Genomic DNA, 20,523 nt, shown 5'->3' with positions numbered 1-20,523 from the left:
CACAGCCAGCCCTGGGTCGTTCTCAAAGAAAGAGAATTTCTTTGCTTTCGGCTGCCAGCTTAAGATTCAAAGATATAGGATCTAAGTGTGGCTGTTTTGGAGTCACAAAGGGGCAGCCTTCTTGGGAATAAAGTTAATTTAGAGGAATGCAGAAATGAGAGATGGAAAGAAAGAGGAAAATAAGAAATCATCTGAAAACCGAGCCCCCACCACATATTGGTGCATCCAGGCAGCTTGAAGATTGACTACCCCCGGAATTTTCATTTAGGTGAGCCGATAAATCTTCGTTTTTGCTGGACACCCGAAGCTGACTTCCCGTCAGAGGGGAATGAATTCTCACGACCAGGGCAGAGCACTGGAATTAGGACTGGGCCGGGAGGGTCCACGTTCCTTCTTGTTCTTGGTGCCTCACTCTGCAGGACGTAAACCCTTGTCTCTGAACAAAGACCTCTCACTTTGCTGCCTTGTATAGGTCGACCTCGTCCCACTAGGTGGGAGGCTGGTGGGGAGGGAGGTCTGGCCCTACAAACCCCGATACCTGCATGTACAGAATTGCAGATTGCAGATTTCATTGGTTCCACCTCATGCTGGTGAACGTTTAACAAGCGAACAAACAAAAAAGCTCTGTTCCGTTTCTGTGGTGTAAATATTTCCACCGCAGCCAATGCCAAGCTGCCAACCTGACATCAGTGAATGTGGGCGCAGGAATAAATGTAAGGAGCACCCCATTAAATAGTATTCCCACCATGGAGTTGTAATAGTTGTGAATAACCGTAAGATGATAAGAAGTAGGGATACTCAGCCAGTTATGCATCCGACTTCAGCTCAGGTCACGATCTCCCGGTTTGTGAGTTCAAGCCCCTCATCGGGCTCCACGCTGACCGTGCGGAGCCTGCTTGGGATTCTCTCTCTCCCTCTCTCTCTCTCTGCCCATCCCCCGCTTCCAGTCTCTCTCTCATTCTCTCTCTCTCCCCAAATAAACATTAAATTGCCTTTGCTTTTCATATATTTTATCCCCTTGTAAGTTTATATAATTTAATTTTTAAAGTTAAAGATTTTTTAATATTTATGTACTGTTGAGAGAGACAGAATGTGAGCGGGAGAGGGGCAGAGAGGGAGACACAGAATCCCAAGCAGGCTCCAGGCTCTGAGCTGTCAGCAGAGCCCCACGCAGGGCTCGAACTCCTGGACAGAGAGATCATAACCTGAGTGGCAGTCAGATCCTCAATCTACTGAGCCACTCATGCACCCCTTGTTCTGGTTTAAATTTTTTAAAAAGGCGGGTGGGTACAGGCGGGTAGGGGGGAGCTGAGAACCTGGAAGCAATCCTGAAAGCTTGATTTTGGTGAGGGTCTGTACCAGGTTGAAGTGAAACTGAATGTGTAATTAACTATCTGGATAGAATTTATGATCCAAAGGTGTCTGTGGGCAAAGCCAGGTAGCACTCTGTAAAAGGAGATTGCCAAGTGCAGGAAGCCCCTCCAGAGAGTCCTGGGGATGGGGCAGGGAGGACACTGAGGAAGGGGGCCTAAGCATCCCCTCCTGTTGCAATTTTTGGAACACCTTGGACTTTTCACCTTTGTTCCTTGCAGCTTGTGAATTACACCACCACCCTCCTGGAACACACCCTTCTACTTTGCACTGAAATAGAGATAATGTTGCATCTTCTAGCTGAATAGCCAGTCCTGCAGTAAACAGTTTAACTGTGTCAGGGCCGATCATCATTCTTTGAAAACAACTCCTTGTAACCTTGTGGTTTTTGCCTTTATGAGCCTGTTGATTCTGCTAGGCTGGCGTGCCTCCCGGATTTCAATCCTAAAACCTCAAATAAACGCTCTGGTTCCTTTGCAGCCTCTTCTTGGTCCACAACTCTTCCTGGGCGAGGTCTGCTGGTTCTGCTCCAGAGGAGGGTCTGGGAGCCCTGAAATAGGTGTGCGGGGGGCCATAGGTGAAATAGGTCTTGTGTCGGGCAGCAGTCCAGCAGGAAGTAGAGGGCACGTCCACATTAGCATGATGTGAGGTTTTCCGGAGATGCGCTTTACAGAGGTGCGGTTAGGTACCCAGATACAGTAGGGGGGCAGCTGGACTCCAGGCCCGATAACATCCAGGTTCCGGGACCCTGGGTGTGAATGTGCAGGCATCGAGGGCTTGAGGACCAGTCACCGGAGATGGGGACAGAGGGGTCTGGGGAGAGTGGCACGTCTGCTCAGAAATGGGACCTTTCCCTGCGGATCTGCAGGGAGGGACCCAGGGAACAAACACTCTTGACCTCACTCTCCTCCTTCCTTCTGCGTTTCTATCTCAACGTGGCATTGGCTGGACCCGCTCATAAGCCAGAGGGTAAGGAAGCTGGCCATTTTCAGCCTCTGCAGGAGACCGCAGGGGTCTGAAGGTCAAATGGCACCGGTCTTGACCTTGGGTATCTCGCCGAGTCGTGGACACCCTGATCCTCTGTCTTGGGGCTAGGAAAAGGGCCAAGGAACATGGCTTTTGGAACCACCCTGGGCCACCTTTATCCCAAAGGCATTCAGGATCTGGTCACCTCCCCTGCTAGGGGCAGCAGGGTGTTTCTGAAGGTGCATTGCCCTCCACCCTGGGGCCAATCCTGCTTTTCCAGCCTGGCAAAGCTTCCTGGCATAAGGAGAAGGGGTCTGGGGGGCAGACCCCTGGCAGTGGTCCCAGCCTTTGTTGCCAGAGGCATCGCCAGGAACCGCTGGTTGGTGCTCGCCCTGCATCTCGAGATTCTACAGGGGCCTCTTCCATGGACACTCAGACGAGGGAGCCCTTTCCTGGGGGATCCTCAGGGACTGTAAGACCTTCTTGCTAATCTGAATTTTCTCATCTGCAAAACTGGAGGGCCTGGACCAGATGATCCTGGTTCCGAAGGATACCTCCAGCGCTCCGAATGTCTAATGTCTGGGAGTGGAGTCTCAAGGTCATTCCCATGATGGCAAGTGTGTCCTTCTACAGCCAGGAGGTGGCAGCAAAGCCCTGTAGGCTAGGGGGAGGTTCTGCTCTCCAAAGCACGGTTTGGTGGTTGGGCTTCTAGACTGAACAATAGTAATCAATGATAATGGCAACAATGTCATTATCGTTGCCACTATTGTGAGCAAATAGCAGCAGTGCCTCCTGAGGTTCACTCTGTACTGTGCAGGTGAGGAAACTCCTTGCACAGTATCACATAGGAATTTTCCAACAACCCCATCCTGTCCGTGGGTATAGTGCCAAGACTTCCAGCCCCATGTTGAGGCTCAGGGACATTACCTGACCTGCCCAAGGACTTCTAGAAAGCAGGACACGCCAAGACAGGAACGCACACTTTGATCCTATGCACTCTCTACGTCACTGCACGGGAGACCCGAGGCGAGGAACTTTCTGCCACCCTCTTGGTTTTTCCAGAGAGTTAGAGGGGTCAGAGGGGCTGAACCAAAGAGTCTGAGTGAGGCTCTCCCTGGAATTTGGTAAGGAGATGCCGGGAAATAAAACTCAACACAGGAGCCTCTTTTTTCTTATTCCAGTCCTTAGAAAAGAACTTTATTAAAAAATTTTTTTTTTATTCTCATCAGGACATACTTGGTGTCTAGGTATGGAAGATTCTCATTCATTCATGCATCCCTTCATTCAAGGACCAGGATGCTGATGTAGAGTAAGACACTGGAATGCACTGGGAAGCTTATAGGAACGTTCTTTCTTTCTAACTCAGAAATCTGGGGGCCCAGAGCTTGGATGTGGGGAGCTAAGTGCAGACGTGTGGGGGTGGCTCATCGTTGGGGGGAGCCTCGAGTAAACTGGGGAATGTTGGAGCCCATGGGGATTCTGTTGTTGTTGTTGTTGTTTTTAATTTTTAATGTTTATTTATTTTTGACAGAGACAGAGCATGAGCGGGGGAGGGGCAGAGAGAGAGGGAGGCACAGAATTGGAAGCAGGCTCCAGGCTCTGAGCTGTCAGCACAGAGCCCGACGTGGGGCTCGAACTCACAGACCTCGAGATCATGAGCTGAGCCGAAGTCGGACGCTCAACCGACTGAACTACCCAGGGGCCCCTATTGGGATGTCAGAAGGGAATGGAATTCTAGAGGAATTTTTTTGATGACCCTCCTCCCCCACGCCTGCATGGTGTAATTAAGTCCTCAAACCAGCGGAAGCCCCTTAGAGACACAGCCCAACCCCAGACTGTTGTCCATCTGGTCCCAAGTCTTACACTCCACCCATGTCCTGAGGCTTACCCCTCCCCACTGTGATGACGGGTCCCTGGAATGCTAACTGTGTGCCAGGCTCTAGATCAAGGGTGCTTCTTTATTATCTTATTTATTTCTCAAAATAACCCTATAAAGTGCATTGTTACACCCCCGTTTTACACGCCAGGTAGCTGAGGCTTAAAGTCATGAAGTGACTTGCCCCAAATCACCAAGCTAGTTAGCGACGGGGAGGTCTGGGACCCACGCAGGTTGGCACCCTGGGGTGGCTCTTACCACCACATCACGTGCCTACGTGGAGGCAAAACCCACCGTGTGAGACTATGTGCTGTGCGGTGAGTCTGAAGAACTGTGATCTTATCTTCTCAACACGGGACAAGCCGTAGCCTGTCTGCAACACTTCTAGATACGAGGGCATCAATATTGGCCTGATCTGGCTGGCTTGTTTCGTGGCTTGAATGGAAAGGAAAACAAACATGCACATGTGAATGCTGGAGATGAACAAACTCGTTCTGTGTGTTTGCATTGCTATCATTACTCTTATTGGGAGGGCTGGACTGGGGCTGCTTTCTGGGGGCCTTGAGAAGGACCTCCGTTTCCTTGTCTGCAGAATTGAGGAGGTTGGGCCCTTACTTCTTTATATGCACAGCAGACTCTTAAACCACCCCGAGCAAGCAGAATGAATGAACACACAGAGCCGGAGAGACGAGGAGTCAGGAGATTTTATTCCTCACAACATTGTGCCTCCCGCCACCGTCCATCTCCTGAGGCGTCCCATGGCAATGGGCGTCCGGAAGGCCTCATTCTTCCATCTTCTGTGGGAAAAAAACAATTAGGGAACGAGTCAAACCAAAGGCAAGGTGGACTGTTGCCTTCATGTGGAACAGCCGGAAAGGCACGAAAAAGATTACAGAGTGGCAGGGTTTCCCCCTTGCACGTCATAAAAACAAAGCCGGGAGCCCCTGAGGATGGGCGAGCCCCCCCGAGAAAGTAGGGGCTTCCTGGGCAGTGCCTCTTACCACAAAGAGGGACAGGGATGATTACATGTCTGGCCCCCTTGTTCCCCTCTGCCCCATGAGCCTGGAGCCACCGGGGGCCTGGCCAAGGCGTGGCATCTGTGAGTTCATGGTCAGCAGCGGGGAAGAGGCTGCAGCCTACGTCCTCCACACTCTCCCAGGGGTGCTCCCCTGGTCCTGGTCTCGGGACGTCTGCCCTCACCTGGCTCCCCACATCTCGGCTCTTGGCCCGGAGCTTGTTGACCTGGGACTCTGCAATGTCGGCCCTCTCCTCCGCCTCCTCCAGCTCGTGCTGGACCCTCCGGCACTTGGACATCTGTGTGTTGGCCTGCTCCTCCTGTGGAAGACAGAGGGGCTAGAGGCTGAGGAAGCCCTTCACTCTGGCTCTGAGGCTCCGAGTCCCTGCGGGGCCTTGGGGGACACTCCCAGCCCCTGATGGCTGATGCTGTCTGATCACCTCGAGGGTACTGCTGTCCTAGGACCCCCGCCTGTCCCCTCACGTCCCTACTCTGTGCTAACACCCCCACTGGAGCTCTTTGGCGGGGACCCCAGTCCCGAGTCCTCCTGAGGCACCTGGAAGGTCAGAGGCCAGTAGCCCAACCCTCCCCCCCCGCCGGCCCTGGCCTCCTCCAGCCCTTGTCTGCCTGTGGCCTGGCCACCGTGCACGTCTGTCAAGGGCGATCTGAGAGTTCTTGAAGAAGGTGGCCTCCAGGGAAGTCCTGCTGCAACTGTGCTAATCCAATGGGTACAAATCCCTCCCCCATTTAATCAGTTCAGATCTGCTTCCTTGTGGTCAGGGTGGAACTGCCAGCCCCTTGGGCATGGAGGAAAACAGGACAAGGAGAGAAACCATATATGCTCAGTCATTTGTCGACCGCAGGGTCTCCCCAATTTTGTTCCTCAGGACACCAGTCTGGTGGGCTGCTCTACATACAATAAAAGGTTCTGGGGTACTGGGTGGCTCACGTCAGGATCTTGCAGTTCGTGGGTTCAAGCCCCGTGTCGGGCTCTGTGCTGACAGCTCAGAGCCTGGAGCCTGCTTCAGATTGTGTGCCCCCCCCACCCCACCCCACCTCTGTGCCTCCCCAGCTCATGCTCTGGCTCTCTTTCTCTCAAGAATAAATAAACATTTAAAAAAAAACGGTTCCGAGTTCCACTAAGGGTGAGCCACACTACGTTCTAGAATATTCTGTCCACTTTGAAGAGTGCATTTCACGTCACCTAAAAAATCTGAGAAATCCTTGAAAGCAACCAGTTCAACTCTGTTTAACCTAGAGTTTCCAAAACTATTTCTTTTCTGTAAAATAAAAAGTACCCCCCCTTACCCCCCCCCGGCCCCCCCCCCCCGAAGGTTCCTGCTAGTAACTTCCCTTAGGTCTATCTGATCAGGGTGGTGGGTGGCAATTAGAGAGGGCAGGAAGGATAAGGCCCTGGGGACCAGGGATGGGGGCAAGGGGAGATGCCGTGAACCAGGGTAGGGGGGTTTAAGGTGAGGCTGTGGGGTATGCTGAGCTGGCTGGAGTGTCAGGGCAAAGTGAGGCCGGCAGGGTGGGGATAGGGGATAAAATGAGGGGGCTGGCCACGAGACTGAGGCGGGAGGCACCCAGGAGGTGCAGCTGGGGTTTGGGGGACAGGCTTGTTTGACACAAACCAGGGGAGGGAGGAAGGGCAGGTGTCCCTGAGTCGGCAACCTACAAATAAAACCCCAGGCCTCTGGATCCGTGGACGTGGCCCTGGGCTGGGGGTGCTGGGGCCCCCCTACTCACAGCCTCCTCGGCCTGCCTCTTGTACGCCTTCACTTTGGCCTGAAGCTTGTCCACCAGGTCCTGGAGCCTAAGGATGTTCTTGCGGTCCTCCTCAGCCTGCGAACACAGCGCCGTGCCAGGGTCCCCCAGACCCTCCTCTGCTCCCGAGGGGGCTGGCGCTCGAGGAGGCTTTGGAGCCCCTTACCTGGTACGTCATTTCCTTGACTTTGCGCTCATATTTGTGAGCCCCCTTCAGAGCTTCGGCCCCCCTCTTCTGCTCGGCGTCCAGCTCACTTTCCAGCTCCCGCACCTGGGTTTGGGGGGGAGAGAGCACAGCATCCGGGTCGGAGCCCCTGTGCTTCTCCTGCACACGTGTGAGTGGGGGGCATTTTCGGGCAAACTCGGGATCCTCTGATGATAGTTTGTAAAAATGTCTCCTCCTCATGCTCAGGAACCACATTTTTAATTTATTTTTAGTTATTTTTAAAAAATGTTTATTTTTGAGAGAGAGAGAGAGCACGCGTGTGAATAGGGAAGAGGCAGAGAGAGAGGGAGACACAGAATCCGAAGCAGCCTCCAGGCTCCAGGCTCCCAGCTGTCAGCACAGAGCCCGAGCGGGGCTCGAACCCACAATCCGTGAGGTCACGACCTGAGCCGAAGTCAGAGGATCAACTGACTGAGGCACCCGGGCACCCCGCTCAGGAACCACACTTTGGTCACAAGGCCACCACGGTCTGTGCAGTGGCTTTGTGCAAACAATAGCAAGATGTCCTCCTTGGGCAGTGACAGCTCTTAGGGGCACACGGCTGGGCTATCAAGCCGGGCTCTGCATAAGACGCCTCTTTCTGTGGGGCCAGCAGCCCGGTGAGGCCTGTGCTCTGGCCCCGACTTGTCCCCGCGGGCGAAGCCGGCAACGACCATCTGGGGTGGCCCTGATTCCTGGTTAATGAGAATGTGTGGGTCATGGTGAGAGCCTGGGCCAGGAACGGTCTGGGTGTGTTGAAGGGCCTGGTCCAGCTGATTGATGCTGAGCAGGTCAGGGGCTGCTCCTGAGAATGAGTTCTTATGTGTCTAGGATGGACATTATAATTCCTTCCCCACTTACCTCAAATGTGGGGATCAATTAGACAAACGAGGGGCGCCTGGGTGGCTCAGTTGGTTAAGCGTCCGACTCTTGGTTTCTGCTCGGGTCATGATCTTACCGAGTCCCACATCGGGCTCTGTTCTAACAGTGTGGAGCCTACTTGGGATTCATTCTGTCTTTCTCGTCTCTCTCTGCCCCTCCCCCACTGTGCTGAGTCTCTCTCTCTCTCTCAACTAAACTTAAAAAAATATCAAAGTATGTGCAAGTATGTTTGATAAAGCGCTACATAGGTGTTGTTCATTTCATAGCTGCCTCTGCCTTTCCTGAAGTCTTGAGAGGATAGGTCAGCCACTGAGAACACAGGTCACTAACTAGCCCCGACTCCACAGTCCAGGGACCGTGGCAGCCAGTCCCCGGGAATCCCACAGATGGCCACAGACGGGGGCAACTCAGGCCTTGTGGACTCACCAGGTCAACCTTGAAATCCACCAGTGGAACGGTGTAACTCTGGGCACTGTCCCAAAACAGATCCCTGGGACTCCTGGCCACCCCGCAAGCTCTGGGAAGCTTTAGGTTCTACAAAACGCGAGTGCTCCTGGCAGTGCTCCTGTGGCCTCTGCGAGGTTTACAGAACTAAAGATAACTGGGTGGCTGATATTGGAGGCCAGTCGAAATGCCTCGTGTGCGAGGGGAGGCTGGCCGAGGAGGGCTCCCTGCCAACCCAGGAATCAAAGAATCATGGAGGATGGCATGGGATCTAATCCCTCCCTCAGTGGAGGGATCCGTGAGAAGGACAGACCTAAATTCACTTAACACTGTATGACTGGGAATAATTAAAAAGAAGCATTTAAAGAATTTTGGAGGACAGCGCTTAGCGCAGAGCCTGATGCGGGGCTTGAACTCACAAACCGTGAGATCATAACCTGAGCAGAAATCAAGAGTCCAATGCTCAACTGACTGAGCCACCTAGGCGCCCCCTGGTGTTGACTTTTGTTACTCACATGTCCACAGCTGCCTCGTTTTTAGCCAAAAGTTCCTTTTTACAGCATGTATGTGCTGGTGACATCCTTGGGAGGCTGGCATGAAGACTGACCGCATTTGAGGCCCTTCCCTGCTGGGAGAGGTCATCTCCTTCCCTTTGCCAGCCCCTCCCGCCCTTCCCCACCTACGTTTCCATTTCCTCCCTCTGGGACAACGGGGACTTTCTACAAACTCCCCCCAAACCCCAGCCCTTTTCCAGAACTTCGACTGGTAGTGGAGCCCATTTTCAAAACAAAAGAAATAAGAACCTTCACAGGTCTAAAAGGAGAAGCAATGGGTACAGGAAACCAAGGGAGAAATTAGCAAAGAAAGGAAAACAAACACAAGGCGGTGAATTTTCCTGCGGGCATTGGCGGGCGGTGGGGGGGGCGGAGGGGGAGGAGGGGGGTGGGGGGAGCGCCAGTCTAGGAAGGAGCACACTGTTTTGGACTGCGTTGGGACTGGGAGAGCTGGAAAGGAACAGGAGCCAGAGGTAAAGAGACACTATAGACTTTAGGTAGGTCGGGCCACTGCTCACCAAAGTGGGGGCTGGCCCCAAATGGGGCTCCCACCAAATATGTGATTTTAAGAATGTGAAGTATATTCCCCCCTTATTTCTGTGGGTCCCAGTTCCCATGAAAACAGGACGTGAACATTTGCAAGTGTCATTACCCCGAAGCTACCCAGGCATAAGCCTTGTAAAGTGGGTGGGGCTGTGTGTTGGGCTGTGGGAAGCAGCGAATGTCTGGACCGCGGCTGTGCCCCAGGTGGCGAAATCCGATATCACTTGGAGAGCCAGAGTCCTCTCCAGCCGCCGCCCTACCCGCCCTACCCGGTTCTCCAGTTTCTGGATCTGCTTCTTCCCGCCCTTCAGGGCCAGCTGCTCAGCCTCGTCCAGACGGTGCTGAAGGTCCTTCACCGTCTGCTCCAGGTTCTTCTTCATCCGCTCCAGGTGGGCGCTGGTGTCCTGCTCCTTCTTCAGCTCCTCGGCCATCATGGCCGCCTGATTAAGCGCATGGAAAGTATCAGTGGGCCACCTGGCATCCCTTACCCGGCGCACGGGGAGGATGCCGTCAAGGTCAATACTGAGCGTGTTGGTCCCGCCTCCCTCATTCAGTCTGCACCACGAGGCACCTCCTCCCCACGTTGTCTCTGCGGAGGCTTCATCTCATTCCCTCTGCTGACGGCAGGTCAGCCGGAGACGAAACCCACTTGCCTGGTCTCGGCTTAGAAGCCCCTTCCCCACCAAGCCAAGCACTTGCTCTGAAAAGAAGGAACGGAGCTCACATCCGTGATGGCCTTCTTGGCCTTCTCCTCCGCGTTTCTGGACTCCTGCATTGAGTTCTCCACCTCCGCCTGGCACTGAGCTATGTCGGCTTCCAGTTTTTTCTTGGTATTTATCAGGCTCGTGTTCTATAAAAAGAATCAGATGCCAGAGGTATAGGTTGTATTTGGACGCTCGAAATAACCGAGAGGGAGAAAGTTGGGTGTGGACGGAAACATATCATGATCGTGTTTCTTATTTCCCACACGGGGATTTGCTGGATGCTCTTTTATTCGTGACCGAACACAAGGTCCTGAAACAGACGCAAGAACTGCACATAAAATAATTGGTTAAATGATACAAGTAGATTTTCCCATAAATGAGGAAGAATAGATTATTCAGTAAGAGGTGTTGGAACAAAGAAAGGATGGGTAGACATAAGTATATAAAATGTGAAATTTGTTTTTTTTTTTTTTTTTTTGAGGGGGGTGGAGGGGCACAGAGAGAGAGAGAGAGAGAGAGAGAATCCTGATGCAGGGCTCAAACTCATGAACCGTGAGATCATGACCTCAGCCAAGATCAAGAGTTGGATGCTTAACCAACTAAGCCATCCAGGTGTCCCTAAAATGTGAAACAATTCTTTAAAAAATTTTTTTAATGTTTTATTTTTGAGAGAGAGAGAGAGAGAGAGGGAGAGAATGAATGAGTGGGTGAGGGACAGAGAGAGAAGGAGACACAGAATCAGAAGCAGGCTCCAGGATCTGAGCTGTCAGCACAGAGCCAACTGTGGGTGTTGAACTCGTGACCATGAGATCATGACCTGAGCCAAAGTCAGACGCTTAACTGGCTGAGCCACTCAGACGCCCTGCTATTTTTCTTCTATTCATGTGCTTGTATTGTCTATACTTTGCAACAAATAATTAAAAAAGAAACTTTCATAAAGGTAGGGGTGCCTGGAGTGCCTGGGTGGCTCCGTTGGGTAAGCGGCCGACTGGTGATTTTGGCTCAGGTCATGATCTCACAGTTTGCGTGTTTGAGCCCTGCATCGGGCTCTGTGCTGACAGTGCAGAGCCTGCTTGGGATTCTCTCTCTCTCTCTCTCTCTCTCTCTTGGTCTCTCAAAAATAAATAAGTAAACTCAAAGAAATTAAAGAAACTTTTACAAATGTAACAACATAATTATTTTGAAAGACAATTCTCATTTTCCAAGGTTGTGGCTTGGATGTCTCCTCCTCTGGTCTCGTTATGTAATAATTCATCCTTGCCTTCTCTGATTTCCCCACAACGTGCATCACCTTGTATCTTCAGCTTAAAGACAGCTCAGAAATCTGGCATCTGGAGCGTACTTATTCCAAGAACGAAAGCTTAAGGCGACTTGCTCTTGACCGCTGGTCTGGGAGGAAGGGAGGGTGCTGCCTTCCACTGTATGGGTGGCCTGCCTGCCCCCCCCCCCCCGCGCCCCTCCGGACGGACGCACCTGCGAGTTCAGGAGCTGCACGCGGTCGCTGGCGTCCAGAAGCTCCTGCTCCGACAGCCTGCGGGTCCGCTCGGTCTGCTCCAGGGCCGCCTTCAGCTCGTCCAGCTCCTCCAGCAAGAGGCCATTCCTGCGCTCCACAATGGCCAGCTGCTCCTTGAGGTCCTTGTTGCTCCTCAGGGCGTCATCCAGGTGCAGCTGGGAAGCCTTCAGGGAAAACCTGGCGTGAGGCCGGAGGCCGGAGCCCGGGCCGAGAGCCCCCCGGGTCCGCCAGGGCCTGCGCGCTGACCTTGAGCTGGCCCTGCACGGTGTGCAGGTGCTTCTGGGTCTCTGCCACCTGGCGGCTGGAATGGCCCAGCTGGATCTCCATCTCGTTGAGGTCTCCCTCCATCTTCTTTTTCAGCCTCAGGGCATCGTTCCGGCTCCGGATTTCGGCATCCAGCACGCTTTGCATGGCCTCTGCGGCCCGCTGGCTGTTTCTTTTCAGCTGCTCGATTTCTTCGTCCTTCTCAGTGACCCTGCGGTCAAGCTCGGATTTCACCTGGCTCAACTCCAGTTGGATGCGCAAGATCTTGCTCTCTTCGTGTTCCAGGGAACCCTGATGAAAGGAGACGGGTGACTGGGTGGGCAGCTGTCTTCTCAAACGGCCGTTTTCCTCCCCATTACGAGAAAACGGGTGTTATTCTACCCGTTTTACAGAGAGCCAGAGGTCAAGCAATTTGCCCCCAAATAACCCTCCCAGTAATGAAACTGGAACTAAAACTTTGTATCTGTCATTAACAATTTTATGTCTTGGGGAGGATGGAGCATCTTTTTGAGTTAGTAAAACCTTTATTGGGTGTGTCTATTCTAAGTGACCATAAGTCAGGGGCCACTTATTCTCCAAAATGACAGGGTAATTGCTTCCCGGTCGTCCTACGTTATGCAAATTTCCCTAGACGCAGCTCGACTGTCCACCCGCCCTGCGCTGGCCACACTGATCAGGGCATCGGGACACTGAGCCTATATGTTGCCTTTACAGAAGTCCCAGTGGCCAAAGATGGTTGTGTGTGACTGTCAAAACCGAGCAATTCTGAGACAGCTCTCAGGATGTTTGATGATGGATTCTCGCTTCCTGGGAGGAAGACACTGAGGGCATAATGAACACATTTATTTATTTTCAAAAGGGGAGATGTGATGAGCTGAGCTGGAGGGGCCCCGGGAGGAGAAACACAGCACAGCTGTTTCCCCGGGGATGGCTGGATGTTAATTCCCATGAAGCCTTGGCATCTCCTGGTAGGAGACAGCCCCAAAGTCATGGTCTAGTCAGTCCCCCCTCCTTCAGGGTCCCGCCCTCCTGAGCTTCCTCCTGTCTTGCCCCAGACACTTACCTCCACCTCCTCCAGGGCCACCTGGAGGTCTGACTTTTCTTGCTCTACCTGCTTCTTGGTCTTTTCCACTTCCTGCAGATTCTTGCCAGTCTCTGCAATCTGCTCGGTTAAGTCGGAAATCTCTTCTGCAAAGGACAGGCTCGATTTAGATCGTTTCATCTGGTTCCAGTTGACAGGCGAGGCATTTTGCCAGGGATTTTGGGGATGGGTGACGCATTCACGTTTATATAGGACAGGATACAGTGGGACCCTTCAGGTGAGGGGTCAGCAGGACACAGGTTTGTTGCCTCACCTGAACTCTGCAGAGAGGAGTGGTAAGAACAACACCCTGTGGCCCTTAACACTTCACAAAGTGTATAACAGGGTCACGGTGAGGGCCAGAAAAGGAAATTTGTGGAGACGATGCATAGAATATAGGATCATCGTCTTTCGGAGCCAGAAGGAGTTTTAGGGGGTGTAGGATCTGGTCTGATTTTGCAGATCAGGGGTCTGAGGTCCTAAGGGATTTAGTGATATGGTGGAGGACACAACGCCACGTAGAGACGGAATCCATGGGGGAACTTGTTCTCCAAGAAGAGGTGAGCTTAGCAATTCATTTTGCCCTTTGTGCTGCAGAATGAGACCTTGGTGTGATTGCTATACATGAGCAGGGCTGAGCTCTAGGGTCAGCTGAACAGATGGGAGGGTTTTGAGGGACAGCGGGAAGAAGAAAGAGGGAGGAGGCAAGAAGGGGTACGGGTGCAAACCTGGGGTGCGGAGAGAACTCACCTTGCAGATTTTTTTAAAGCTTATTTATTATTTATTTGGAGAGAGACAGAGACAGCATGAGATGGGTAGGGGCAGAGACAGAGAGAGAAGAGAGAGAGAGAGAGAGAGAGAGAGAATCCCAAGCAGGCTCCAGGCTGTCAGCACAGAGCCCGACACGGGGCTCGAACCCACGAACTGTGAGATCATGACCTGAGCCGAAACCAAGAGTCGAACACTTAACAGACTGAGCCTCCCAAGCGCCCCATCACCTTGCAGATTTTTATTCTCCCGCCTCAGTGTCTCTAGCTGGTCCACCACCTCCTCGTAGGCATTCTGCATCTTGAAGATTTCAGTACTAAGTGACCTGGATCCTTTCTGAGCGGCTTCCAACTCAGCCTGACTCTCGTCCAGCTTTTGCTTCCACTCTGCAAGGACCTGGGAGATGACCAAGGGACACGTGAGCAGCAGAAAGGGCCAGGGGACCCGGGAGAGCCCACGAAAACAAGGAAGCTTGTGTCAGCAATGCCAGGGTTTCACCCTCCCGTCCTGGGGCCCCAAGAAACAGGTCTAGATCACGGGCCCCAGACTCTGCTATTCCCACAGGCCGTCTGCTGGGTTCCTATAGGTGTTTGGGTTCTCCAAGGGAACCTGAATCAGCTTGCTCTAAAAATTCACTTTGGAGAGACAGTCACAAAAGCAGAGAGGCGTTGTAAATCCCAACCGCCTACACCGTGATTTGCTGCTCAGAGGGTCTCCCTGATGTGTGGGCATCTCACACATCCCAGTGTGAGAAGCCGGGGCTCTCGGGGGGCAGACCTTATCCAGGTCTCTCTGCTTCCTGTCCAGGATGGCACGGGCTGTGTTGGTGCGTTCCAAGTCCAGCATCAAATCATCCACTTCCCCCTGAAGCCTCTGCTTGGTTTTCTCCAAGGAGGCGCACTTGGCACTCACTGCCTCTGTGTTTTCCTCTGCTTCCTGGAGCCTCTGAGCCAGCTTTTTCCTAAAAGAACCAGAGTTTCCCCCCCACTTGGCAAAGGTGGACTATTTCAGAACTACCTGTTAGACCGGATGAGGAGGAACAGTCTGTTCAGGACTGGAACTTGGTAAGACCAAGACTTGGAAGGTCATGAGTGGACAGGGTCTAGGTATCACCTGAAGAATTGCTAAGTGCTGGGTGGCAAAGCAGGCCAGCGAGAAGCCACCAAAGCAACAAGGTGGAGTGGACAGTCCCAGGGGAGGGACAGGGATGCCCCGTCTGAAAGCTTAAGAAAACTCAAGGGTCTGGAGAGGAAGGAAGAGAGAGTCTCTCAAAGTAGGAAGAATTCTCTGTCTCTTCACTTGTGTCTTGGGGTCACCTCTCCCGCCGTAGCCCGGGACCCCGTACTTGGCCTCCTCCAGCTCCTCTGTGCGCTGGATGGCGTCCGTCTCGTATTTGGTCCTCCACTGGGCCACCTCGCTGTTGGCCTTGGACAGCGCCCTCTGCAGCTCGGCCTTGCCCTCCTGCTCCTCCTCGTACTGTTCCCGCAGCAGGTCACAGTCGTGGCGGGAGGACTGCAGGGCGTGGGCCAGCGCGTTCTTGGCCTGCGACAGTATGATGGTGAGGCTGCAAAGACGTCTATCTGGCCATCTTCCAAGCTAAGGTATTTCCACTTTAAACCAGCATTTCCCAACGTGAACCATTCCCAAGCTGCCTTCACAAAGCTTTGCCACACCTCCATACATCCCGTCTCATTTAAAATTTTTTTAAAGCTGACTCCCTTATTATATTTAAATACGTGCATTTCAAAAGTAAACCTTTACACTGCATTAAATCGCAAAGCGTTAGCATTTGCCATAAACAGGAGGGAACCGTTAGAATAAACGCCACGGAGATAAAGCCGAGTTATCTATCCATCACCTTCTAGCTAGGTACTTTCGGCCGTGGCTCTGTGGCTGAGGCCTCCTCTCTGTATAACGAAAATAAGCACCTGCTAGAGAGATGGTGTCCAACTTGAGATCTTTTCCTTATGTAATCAGAAGAATCGAAACAGAACGAGAAAGGAATAATTGTCTCCTTGTTTGATGCAATGTTAGGGAAAGCTTTCCCTGAGCTTAGCTGCTACTGTATCCCAGCCTGAGGACAGCCTCGTTCCTATAGTGGATCTTCTCGCTGCTTGTTCGTACTCTGCTTCTTGCCACAACCCCCACCCCAGCCCACTGAAGACCCTTAGCATATGACAGGAAGATGGCAGACAAAAAGTGCTCGTTCTTTTTTTAAGGGTATGCGGAGCTCGGCAGAACTCTGAAAGATTGCCTTGTAAATCTTGGCCGGTGCATGGCAACCTCAAAAATCACCGAATGCAGCTTTGTGGACTCTTGGACTCCCATTCTAACGCTTGAACACACATCGGCAGCATTTATTAGGCATCTGCTGTGTGCACTGTTCTACGCACTGTACCTACTGTTTACCACGAGGGAAAAATTATTCTTGCCTAGGCATTTATAGATCAGTGCGGGGGAGGGAATGGGCATGATGGACATAAATATCTCGATATCGAAGTCAAGAACATGATGATGATGTGCATATTTATGTACGTGTCCCAAATGTGTCCCTAAAGCCATGCGGTGTTTTTGGAGGAGGAGAGCTTAAGAGCGGGTGTTGTAGCAGGTGATACATGAGTGATGTGGAAGAAAGAGGAGGGCGTTTCGGGTGGTCAGGATAAATGGCTGAGCAGGGGGAAAGGATACACAGAGAGAGGTAGAGGAAGTCAAGCTGGTGCAGTGAATGGGGCCGGGGATGCCCTGGCTGGAGAGGCATGTTTATCAGACCACCTCGTGGGGAGCAGAGGAACCCAGAGGATGGGGCACCCTGGCTCTGAGGAAGGAGATCCAAGGTCAAAGTCCTGTAATCTCAGAGAACAGGTTCCTGTAGGTTCCTATGCAGCAGAGGAGAAGCTTTCTACCTCCTGCGGTCACACTGCCTCCAACCATTTTTTGTGGCTTCTCAGGTTCTGACTGTTCCAGAAAGAGGCATTCTTACCTTGGTTTCTTCTTCCAGTTGCCTCTTAAGCTCCTCCAGCTGCTGGGTGAGGGCCTGCTTGCCTTTGGTTAGCTGTGAAATCAGAGACTCCTTCTCTTCCACTTGATGGCTCAGCTCCCCTACCGAACAGATGCATGAGTGTTGCACACCGTCCTCTCCTGTGGCCTGGCTGCACCCCAGGGCCCTGCCCATCCTTACCATTTTGGGTCTGCAGTCTTGCCTTCTGCATGTTCAGATCATGGATCAGCTGTGTCTGTTGGTCATCCTTGGCCTTGATCTCATTAAACTGGTCTTCCATGGTCCGGCACATTCTCTCCATGTTATTCTTTTAAGAAAGAAGTCAACACGAATGGGAAAAATGGGTTTCCGGTGTCCAGGACTGAACTGGGAAGTATGGTGGCTTAGGCTTCTTGTCAGGTAAAATAAAACAAATTTGCTTATGTTTATTTTTGGGAGAGAAAGTGAGAGTGTGAGCAGGGGAGGGGCAGAGAGAGAGGGACACACAGAATCTGAAGTGGGTTCCAGGCTCTGGGCTGTCAGCACAGAGCCCGACATGGGGCTCGAACTCATGAACCCCGAGATCATGACCTGAGCCGAAATCAACAGATGCCTAACCGACTGAGCTACCAAGGCTCCCTGAATGTCAGTTTAAAAAATTACAATCACTTCAGATTTGCTTTATTTTTTTCTGTCTGTGAATACTGCTTCGCCCCAATAAGTTGGAGCAACAGGGTTTTGGTAGCTAAGTATTGATTGGTTTATAAAAGACACCTTTGAGGAGATGCTATTCAAAGGAACCCCAGAATCTTCTTGCAATGTAAGTAATTCGATTGCCATTGGAATAATATTACCTTCTGATTTGTTTGCAAGCAGTATATTCAGGTGACAGTGTCGAACATTTCACTCGATTATACAAAAGGTTCTGTATGGTAGAGATAGCAGGAAGGGAGTCACTCCTGTAGCCTCTAGTTGGCCTGTATTTTTGTGAAATTTGTTTCAAAACCTTGCATATATTATCGACTTCTTCCTCCCGCCTCATGTAACACAAGATAAATGTATTGAGTGCATATTTTCCCTTAGACTGTGAAGTATAAGACGGCAGCAGAAGAGTCAGGGGTAGGGGCACCTGGGTGGCTCAGTCAGTTGAGTGTCCAACTTCCACTCAGGTCATGATCTCATGGTTCATGAGTTCAAGCCCTGATTCTGGCTCTGTGCTGATAGCTCAGAGCCAGGAGCCTGCTTTGGATTCTGTGTCTCCCTCTGTCTCTCTGCTCCTCCCCTGCTTGTGCTCTCTCTTTCTCTCTCAAAAACAAACAAACATTTAAAAAAAAAGAAGAGGCAGAGATATTAGATTCTAAGGAAGTTCTCAAAGTGCTTAGGATATCTTTGAGAAAATGACATATGAACATAAAATAATTTTATCTGGGGTAGTTGAAAAAGAGACAGCAGACTCACAAGGAGAAACAAAATCAAAGGATACAACAACTTAAAAAAATAAAGCAATATAAAAGACTTCCTCCACTGGATTAAAAAAAAAAATTTTTTTTAACGTTTATTTATTTTTGAGGCAGAGAGAGACAGAGCATGAACGGGGGGAGGGTCAGAGAGAGAGGGAGACACAGAATCGGAAGCAGGCTCCAGGCTCCAGGCTCTGGGCCATCATCAGCCCAGAGCCCGACGCGGGGCTCGAACTCACGGACCGTGAGATCGTGACCTGAGCTGAAGTTGGACGCTTAACCGACTGCGCCACCCAGGCGCCCCTCCACTGGATTTTAAAATTGAGAACCGAGAGCGGGAAGCATGACAGAGAAAGGGAGGTGACAAGGCGGTGCTGCGTGTGGGTGCTGCCATCCTCACTCCTAACCCAGGCAACCCTGAGACCTGGCCTGTGTGTTACGGGGGAGAGGGACAGAGATGGAGACAGAGAATACATAACTTCTGAGAGGGAGGACAAAGCCAAGAAGGGCAGAAAACCGGGGAGGCAAGCAAGAGAGAAAAAGGAGTGGCAGTCAGGCAGTGAGGAAGCAATCAAGACGAAGCCCCGGCTGTGAATCCAGATCCTAAACAAGGACAGCAAGAGGCACCACGAATCTAGAAGCACATAGTCACTCCGTGAGGAAGGTTTGCCTTGAAGTCACACAGGAGCGGCTTTACCATGAATCTGCTGAGGTTTGAGCTTCACAACCCTCACTTCCAGGGGCCCTAGATCATGCAGGTGGCTATAAAAGGTTCCAGGTGGGGAAGGAAGCTGCATGCAAGCAGAAGAATATATTTCTAGGGAGGCATTTCTGGCAAATGGCCCGAAGAGGTGTCAGAAGACGGGGACCTGATTTGTTTTTCTCACTCTAAATGAATATTTACTTTTGTGCTTAACTTTGTATTTATAATGTTGGGTACATTTTATTTTTCGTTTTTAATTTTTTTAAAATTTATTTTTGAGCAAGAGACAGAGTGTGAGAGGGGGAGGGGCAGCGAGAGAGGGAGACACAGAATCCGAAGCAGGCTCCAGGTTCTGAGCTGTCAGCACAGAGCCCGACGCGGGGCTCGAACTCAAAAACTGCGAGATCATGACCTGAGCTGAAGTCGGACGCTCAAGTGACTGAGCCGCCCGGGTGCCCCTAATTTTGAGTACATTTTCTTAAAGAGCCCCTCCCCTCCTGAGTTTTACTTCGAGCGGCACAAAACTCGGATCCGCCCCTGTTCTCACGCATAACTTCACATGGGTAATGCCACCCAGGATTAACACGGTGGCTAGGGAGGAAGTGGCATGTAGAAAACCATGCCCAGCAAGGCCCTTTGGTACAACCCATCAATCGATTTAGCTGTAGAAAATGCCAGATGGGTTGGAAGGTTCTGAAAGCTTTCTGAGACTCTGGGAAGGATGATGAGACCTTGCATCGCAAGGAGATCATTGGGTCAAGCTTGAATGACCGGAATGGATTTCAGGTGTTGGGAGCAGGAAGAATTGGGGGAGAATCGGTTTAGAAGGGGAAGTGAATTGGCAGGCATCAAATTACATCTGCCCCCTGGGCAGGTGGATGTGACTGCCTCACAATTGCTACGAGCAGGGAGTCAGGTACCTTGGCCTTGGAGACGGTCTCCATGTTACTGGCCAGGTCGTCGATCTCCATCTTCAACTCGCTCTTCTCCTTCTCCAGCTTCTGCTTGACCCTCTGTAGGTTGTCTATCTGCTCCCCCAGCTCGGCCACGCTGTCCGCGTGCTTCTTCCTCAGGGTGGCCGCCGTGGCTTCGTGCTGCAGGGTGGCCTCCTCCAGGTCCCTGCGCATCTTCTGGAACTCGGCCTCCCGCTTCTTGTTCATCTCGATCTGGGCAGAAGTGGCCCCGCCGGCTTCTTCCAGCCGCTCGCTGATCTCCTCCAGTTCGCGGGAGAGGTCGGAGCGCTGCTTCTCTGCTTTGGCCCGGGAGGCCCGCTCTGCCTCGATTTCCTCCTCCAGCTCTTCTGTGCGGGCCTGAGAGAGTCACTGCATCAGGCATATTGGGGAGGGGGGAGTAGCCCTCTTTGGAAGGGGCAGGGTGGTGAGGGACTGAGGGTAGGCATCACAAAGAAAAGGATATGCTAGAACATTAAA

The 20,523-nt window shown here is 52.0% G+C and overlaps 1 protein-coding gene across 1 annotated transcript in view; it reads right to left on the bottom strand.

The window, feature by feature from the left end:
• Positions 1-4,899: 4,899 nt before the first annotated feature.
• LOC121015902 (myosin-13) overlaps positions 4,900-20,523 on the bottom strand; it is a 53,097-nt gene continuing 37,473 nt past the window's right edge. Inside the window, exons 25-39 of the mRNA XM_040453191.1 lie at positions 20,014-20,403; positions 17,132-17,258; positions 16,934-17,052; positions 15,299-15,495; positions 14,731-14,914; positions 14,184-14,349; positions 13,168-13,292; positions 12,087-12,395; positions 11,801-12,004; positions 10,348-10,473; positions 9,893-10,063; positions 7,162-7,266; positions 6,978-7,073; positions 5,414-5,548; positions 4,900-5,010 (exon numbers count right to left, since the gene is read on the bottom strand). Of these exons, the coding sequence (XP_040309125.1) occupies positions 4,996-5,010; positions 5,414-5,548; positions 6,978-7,073; positions 7,162-7,266; positions 9,893-10,063; positions 10,348-10,473; positions 11,801-12,004; positions 12,087-12,395; positions 13,168-13,292; positions 14,184-14,349; positions 14,731-14,914; positions 15,299-15,495; positions 16,934-17,052; positions 17,132-17,258; positions 20,014-20,403 (2,469 nt within the window). The 3' untranslated portion in view covers positions 4,900-4,995. The remainder of the gene's footprint in view (positions 5,011-5,413; positions 5,549-6,977; positions 7,074-7,161; positions 7,267-9,892; positions 10,064-10,347; positions 10,474-11,800; positions 12,005-12,086; positions 12,396-13,167; positions 13,293-14,183; positions 14,350-14,730; positions 14,915-15,298; positions 15,496-16,933; positions 17,053-17,131; positions 17,259-20,013; positions 20,404-20,523) is intronic.

The sequence above is a fragment of the Herpailurus yagouaroundi genome, unplaced genomic scaffold (genome assembly GCF_014898765.1).
Source record: "Herpailurus yagouaroundi ecotype Mexico unplaced genomic scaffold, PumYag 208, whole genome shotgun sequence".
Lineage (NCBI taxonomy): Eukaryota > Metazoa > Chordata > Mammalia > Carnivora > Felidae > Herpailurus > Herpailurus yagouaroundi.
This window is presented reverse-complemented; position numbering and strand designations above follow the sequence as displayed.